Source organism: Gekko japonicus, unplaced genomic scaffold (assembly GCF_001447785.1).
Source record: "Gekko japonicus isolate JY-2015 unplaced genomic scaffold, Gekko_japonicus_V1.1 scaffold3830, whole genome shotgun sequence".
In the NCBI taxonomy this organism is placed as follows: Eukaryota; Metazoa; Chordata; class Lepidosauria; order Squamata; family Gekkonidae; genus Gekko; species Gekko japonicus.
In genome coordinates, this window is record NW_015162593.1 from 6,046 (window position 1) to 12,229 (window position 6,184).

Genomic DNA, 6,184 nt, shown 5'->3' on the forward strand with positions numbered 1-6,184 from the left:
ACTGCTCATTTCTCTCCTATAGTTAATTTATGGAAAGTAGACAAATTTTGTTTCCTCACTCAATGGACATGCTGCACATCGCAAACACTTATAGTGACCTCTGGGTGTGTTCTCTGATGGTATATTGGATCGTAGGTCTGCGTGTATCAAAAGATCTCTAATACTTGCAGTTTTTCGAAAACCTATGTTAGGTGTTACTTGGCATCCTGGTATGTCTCCCACAATGTGCCAATGTTTTAAAACAATCCTCCTGATGGAGTATGCCATAGGGGTGTAATCTAATGCCCATAGGAAACCTTCCCTGGATCGGTTAAAATGTAATTATTCTGTAATAAATTAGCTGTGCAAATTGACAAAACAACCTTAAAAGTACTCTGGCTCCTACAATACTGTCATATTTCTGAGGACTCAGTTTTGATTCATCCACTACAATCCAGTAATGAATAGACCTAGCTGTGAGTTCCATGGTTGGATAAAAAACTATACACACGAGCAGAAAAGATACATGTTCATATTATGATGCATATTTTTGAAAGTTTTATTAAGGTTTTATTTTATTTTATCTCTTCTTGTATATTTTGATGCATATTTAGACGTGATGTATCTGATGCAGTTCTTAACTATACAGTTTGGGGTGTATAGACATGTCTATCTCCAATGTGAATTGTATGTACCTGAATAATTGCATGCCAATGTGAATTGTATGTAACTGAATAATTGCATGCATCAGTGTCTGCATTGGAGCCAAGACATAAAGTTTGTGGAATTCTGCTGCATTTCCTAAGTTCACATTTTTATTTGCAGCTCATAAGTAAAAAGGCAATATTTGCTTGTCACACTTATTAATATATTAATGTTTATACCAAATGTATTTGAGCTGTATGCAATTAAATACAATGTATGGTTTTATTTTATTGTTAGCTTCCTTGAGCATTTATCAAAAAAGTGGGATATAATTGTTTTAAATAGTAAAATAAAAGCAAATAATAATGCATAGTGCAAGCTGAGAGCATATCAATAACCTTCTACCAATTTAAAAAGCTTATTTTGTTTCAGACTATACATGACAACCCAGAAAGCTAACCCTCATTTTCTACCAGCAATATGCAAAATGGTGACAATGATAAATTTCACAGTAACATTCCAAGGTTTGCAAGACCAGCTTTTGTCTGCAGTTGTTATTCATGAAAAACCAGAACTTGAACAACAGCGCTGTACATTGCTGGAAAACATATCTGCTGACCTAGTTACACTTCGGGAACTTGAACAAAAATCACTTCATCTTCTACAAAAAACAGATGGTAAATAAAAAGTTTACAGAAATCTTTGAGCTATTATCCATTTGCTTAATTTGTGTTACCCATCAGGATGGGTACAATTCTAGCTTGCTTCCTCGTGGTGCACCCTGGATAACACTAAAGAGCTAGAACTTCTGGCTGCCAGTGCCATACAATAAATAATAATACCCATCAGGATGCAACAGAAATGAATTATTTTCATTAAATGACATGGATAATGTTTCTTAATCTACATTACCTTACAATGTGGAATACAATGCCTAGAGTTTGGGGACAGATGTTGGAATCCTGGTTTCAAGGCCTCAATTCCAGGTTTCAGAAACCTGGCTTCAGCCATGAATTCATTGTGTTGCTTTGTCACTGTTTCTAAGCTAAAACACTGCTCTGAACTCCCGGGAGGAAAGAAGGGATAGAAATATCATAAATAATATGTAGAGTGCATTTAAATTAATCCTCTATAACAGATGTGTCGAATTCATTTGTTACGAGGGCCAGATCTGACATAAATGTCACTTTGTTGGGCTGGGCCATATGTGCCATAAAATGTAATACGAGGTACTGGAGATATAAACTTTATAACGATTATTTCAGATGTCGAATGGCAATAGCAGGTGTGATTGGATTATGTTTGATATGCAAAGGGATAGTAGGCGTGAAGATATCAGCACTGGTAATGAGACAGGAAACCTAGATCTTGATTTGGTACAGAAGGATCCAGAACAGGAGGATGCAAAGAATAAATGGAAATAAGTCTGAAGAAGTGAGCTGTGATTCACAAAAGCACATACTCTACCACAATTTTGTTGGTCTTTAAAGGTGCTACTGGATGTTGTTATTAGAAACTCTTTCTGTTGCTATTAGAACCCACAACATTCAAAAACCAGTGGGGGAACATTTTAACCTTCTAAGATATTCAGTTGCTGATCTAAGAATAGCGATTCTTTTACAAAGGAATTTGAAAGGGAGATCAGAAAGAGAGACTTCGGAATTGCAACTGCTAACGAAGCTCAAGACAATGCATGCTCCTGGACTGAATTGAGACCGAGGTTTCTTCTCTGATTACCAATGCCTGCTATTGTCATTTGCCATCTGAAATCACTTCACTCTCCAAGATATAAGGACAGAGGGACTCACATTCTAGCTGTTTCTGAAGTATGCATTCACTCATAAAAGCTCATGCCCTGCCACAAATTTGGTTAGTCCTTAAGGTGCTACTGGACTCTTGCTCCCTTCCATTAATAAAGAATGCAAGCTGTGTTGTTAGGTTTCTCCCCCCCCCCACATCTGTTAGAAATGGAAAGGGAGATCTCTCCAAGTGTCATGGGACTCCACTTATCTCCCCCGCCCTCTCTCTCTCTCTCTCTCTCAAGTGCTCTCACTGGCACTTCCCCCCACCCCTTTGAAGACGTCTGAACACACACAAAAGCTTATACTTGGAATAAAGAGTTGTTGGTCTCCTTAAAAGAGCCACGGGACTCCGTTTCCCTTTCTCTCTCTCTTCTCCAGAGGAGGAGAGGCAGGAGCCCTCAGCCAATCAGGGGAAGGGAGGCTTGGTTTCCTTTCTCTCCTCTGCAAAGCAGGAAATAGGAGAGAGTGGGCAAAATCAGCTGTGATGAAGGAAGCAGGAACAGGACACAGCAGAGAGCCGCTTCCTCACAGGCCAGATAGGAGCCCTACAGGGGCTGGATCCAGCCTGCAGGCCATATGTTTGACACCCCTGCTCTATAATTTCCATGGCAGTTGTAGTCAATCAGTACCTGATACATAAAAACTCTTTCTTCTAAGGTTGTTGAGCTATAGATCCTTGTAGCTTGGCACAAATAGTCATATCTTGTAAACAGCCACATTATTCCATATAAAATCAAGAACAAAATCAATGTAATACCTTTTGTTAGGACCAACCAAATTGATACTAAACCATGTGCAAGATTTTGGGTTCACAAAAACTGTTAATCAGGCTTCAGGTTTAAAATACTCCTATGTAAAATAGAACCCCTGATTTTCATGCAGTAATGACAATATAGCTTGTAAACATAGCAAAGGTTTTAAATCATCGTTGTGTTTATTTGCTTTATTCTGTATGGAAACTGAAATAAGATCTATTTAAATTTTAGGACATATTTTAGATGACCAGGACCTCATTAACAATTTACAGAAAACAAAAATCACCTCAACAGAGATATTTGAGCGCGTTGAAGCATCAGCAAGAACAGAAGATATAATAGAAAAAATGCGTAAAAACTATCTTCCTATTGCAACTCGAGGTGCTGTGCTGTACTTTATGGTGTCAGATCTTGTCCACATAAACCATATGTATCAGTTTTCATTGGTGTGGTTCCGTAAGATCTTTGTAGATTCCATGGATTATATTAGCAAACTAAAAAGTCATATTTCTCTGAGTGAATCACATATTCCTATAACTGGAACTGTTCGAGCTCTCAGTAGGCAAAGAAGACATTCCGCCTTAGAAGATTGGGAAGGATGTGAGATGGATAACTTCAACAGACTTGTTAATAATATACTTGACAAGTTAACAAGTAATGTTTATAAGGTACTCTTACCTGTATCTATTACAAAAATTATTTTTGACTGATTTTGGTAGTGTATTTGCAGTGTATAGTTCATTATCATGATTGTTGTATTTCTTATCCCCTCAGACAGTTTCTTCAGCTCTTTTTAGTGAACATCAACTATGCTTTTCTTTCTTGCTGTGTGCCGCAATCGTGAAAACTAATTGTGGTGAAAATCAATTTACTAACAATTTTGGATTTATACCGGAGAATCAGTGGAACTTCTTTCTGTATTCTAGCATGATGGCAAATTTTAAGGACCCACAAGACTCTGAGAGTAATGGTAAAGAAATCCACTTTTAGTTAAAAGAAATAAATATATAAGAAAAATTGTGTTCTTACAAGGACATATGCAGATAATCATCACTAAGGGAGGGATTGCTATACATATGCAGCATTTGTCTCTAAGTAGTTTTGGGCTGAAAACAGTGCTTTTGCCAATGGGGAGTTTTCACTGATTCCCTCCTCCCACTGCAGACAACCACATCATACCCAGTGCTGTTCTTGGTGGCCCTTTTAACCTAGGTTAGGGGAGCCTGTGGGGCATGGTGAGCTTTACAATGAGGGGAGAGACAAGAAAGTTCCATCCCATGAATGAAGGTCTGCTCATAGTGTATTAGATTAAACCCAGTACATTAAATGTGTCATTTCCATGCTTCTGCTGCTTGAAGTGATTTAGAGAGTGTAGAAATTGCCATATTTTCTACTTGATCATCACAAATGACAACAAAATCTGTCACTGAGCAAAACTAAGCTTATGTGAAAAAAACAACAAAGAATCCTCTAATACTTTTTTTAAAATTTAGTCTCAGAACTGGAATGGACTACCAAGGTCATCTAGTCCAACCTCCTGCTAACACAGGAACTACAACTGTAATATTCCTGACATCCAGTTGATACTTAAAATGGCTGCCCTGTTTGATGGTGCAGATCTGCCTCTCCAACTGACAGCTGCTGTGGGGATTGGCAGAGGCTGCTGGACATTTGGGGGGCCTCAGCAACAACTCAGGCTTTTAAAGAGCTGCTGCATTAAGCTGTGTGGTGACAATGGAGTAATACTTGTTGGCGTGCCAGACATGGGGTATCCCACTTGATGAAATTCTACCTGACCTCTCGCAAGATGAGGACTTCTAGGAAAGGGCTGAGAAGATCAATGGAGCATGCACACTCAGTTTGCCACATTTTCTTCAAAAAGAGCCTGAATGAGGCAGATGGCTGCCCTTTTCTAGCTATGGTGGAAGAGAAGGAGGAGGAATATCCCCTTCCCATTCTTATTAGCCATCTGGGCGAGTGGTTGCAGGAGGGATACAAAATTGCCCATAAGGTGGTTGGTCACCTTTACATACCAATCTGGCATGTGAGAAAAGCTCATCAGTTTTTAAGTTAGTTTGTTTTACTTTTGTAAATGTAGCAGGCTATCATAACTTTTTCCTCTATTTTATACAATGGAAAATTTATATTGTATATTGAAAAGGGGATACTACCATACCATAAATAGAGCTAATACTTTGAACAGTTTTAAATAAAATGAATATTTTATTGGTACAATATTTCAGTTAACATGATTGCTGTAACACTTTTTTTATTGACTCTCCTAAAAAGGAGAGAGTTTATTGCTTTTAATATCAGAAAAGGGGAAGGTATATAGCGGGACTAAGAAAAGGTTGAGTGATGCTCTTATTAGTATGTTAATATTTTGTTAGTATTAAACAAATCTTCTTTTGGCTTCTTCTGCGAGTTGTCAATCGTCTTTCATCTTGACCTGTGAAAAACAAATATAAATGTTAATGTATTAGTAGTGTCCCTTTGGTTTATTGTTAGTAATGTCTTTTCATGCGCTTTCCGAACCAGTCTTCATGTTCTGGGCTGCCTTACTTTTATGTCTCTCAGGTTGTAAGATGGACCTTTCCCCGTTCCTTCATCTTCCGGAGTCTTGTCCTCCCTCTCCAAGCCGCTGTCTCGTTCACTGTCCAATTCTTCCCATCTGGCAAGTGCTGCCTCTTCTGAGCTGGCGTGTCTCTTCAAAAAGTCTTGGGCTTTGAAAATGGAGTCAATCTTCTCCCTTTTATCTTTAAACTTGAAAGTAAGTCCTTCTGGAATCAACCAGCGATAACTAATTTGGTAGTTTTGCAAGAATAAGGTCAGTCCTTTATATGCCTTCCTCTTCATTCGAATTTCAAATGGAACATCTTTCAAAATTCTGACCGTCTGCTCTCCAATCTTCATAGGCGTTGACGAAGACGCTCTCAATATTTGATCCCGAATTCTCTGCTTTGTAAACTTGACCACCACTTCTGTCGGCAAATTTTTCATCTT

General features: G+C 38.3%; 1 protein-coding gene across 1 annotated transcript in view; it reads left to right on the forward strand.

Moving 5' to 3' along the window:
• Nucleotides 1-1,056: 1,056 nt before the first annotated feature.
• LOC107106331 (dynein heavy chain 14, axonemal-like) overlaps nucleotides 1,057-6,184 on the forward strand; it is a gene marked incomplete at its 5' end in the record, with an annotated part of 73,219 nt that continues 68,091 nt past the window's right edge. The window contains 3 exons of the mRNA XM_015406464.1: nucleotides 1,057-1,301; nucleotides 3,413-3,849; nucleotides 3,956-4,151. Of these exons, the coding sequence (XP_015261950.1) occupies nucleotides 1,057-1,301; nucleotides 3,413-3,849; nucleotides 3,956-4,151 (878 nt within the window). The remainder of the gene's footprint in view (nucleotides 1,302-3,412; nucleotides 3,850-3,955; nucleotides 4,152-6,184) is intronic.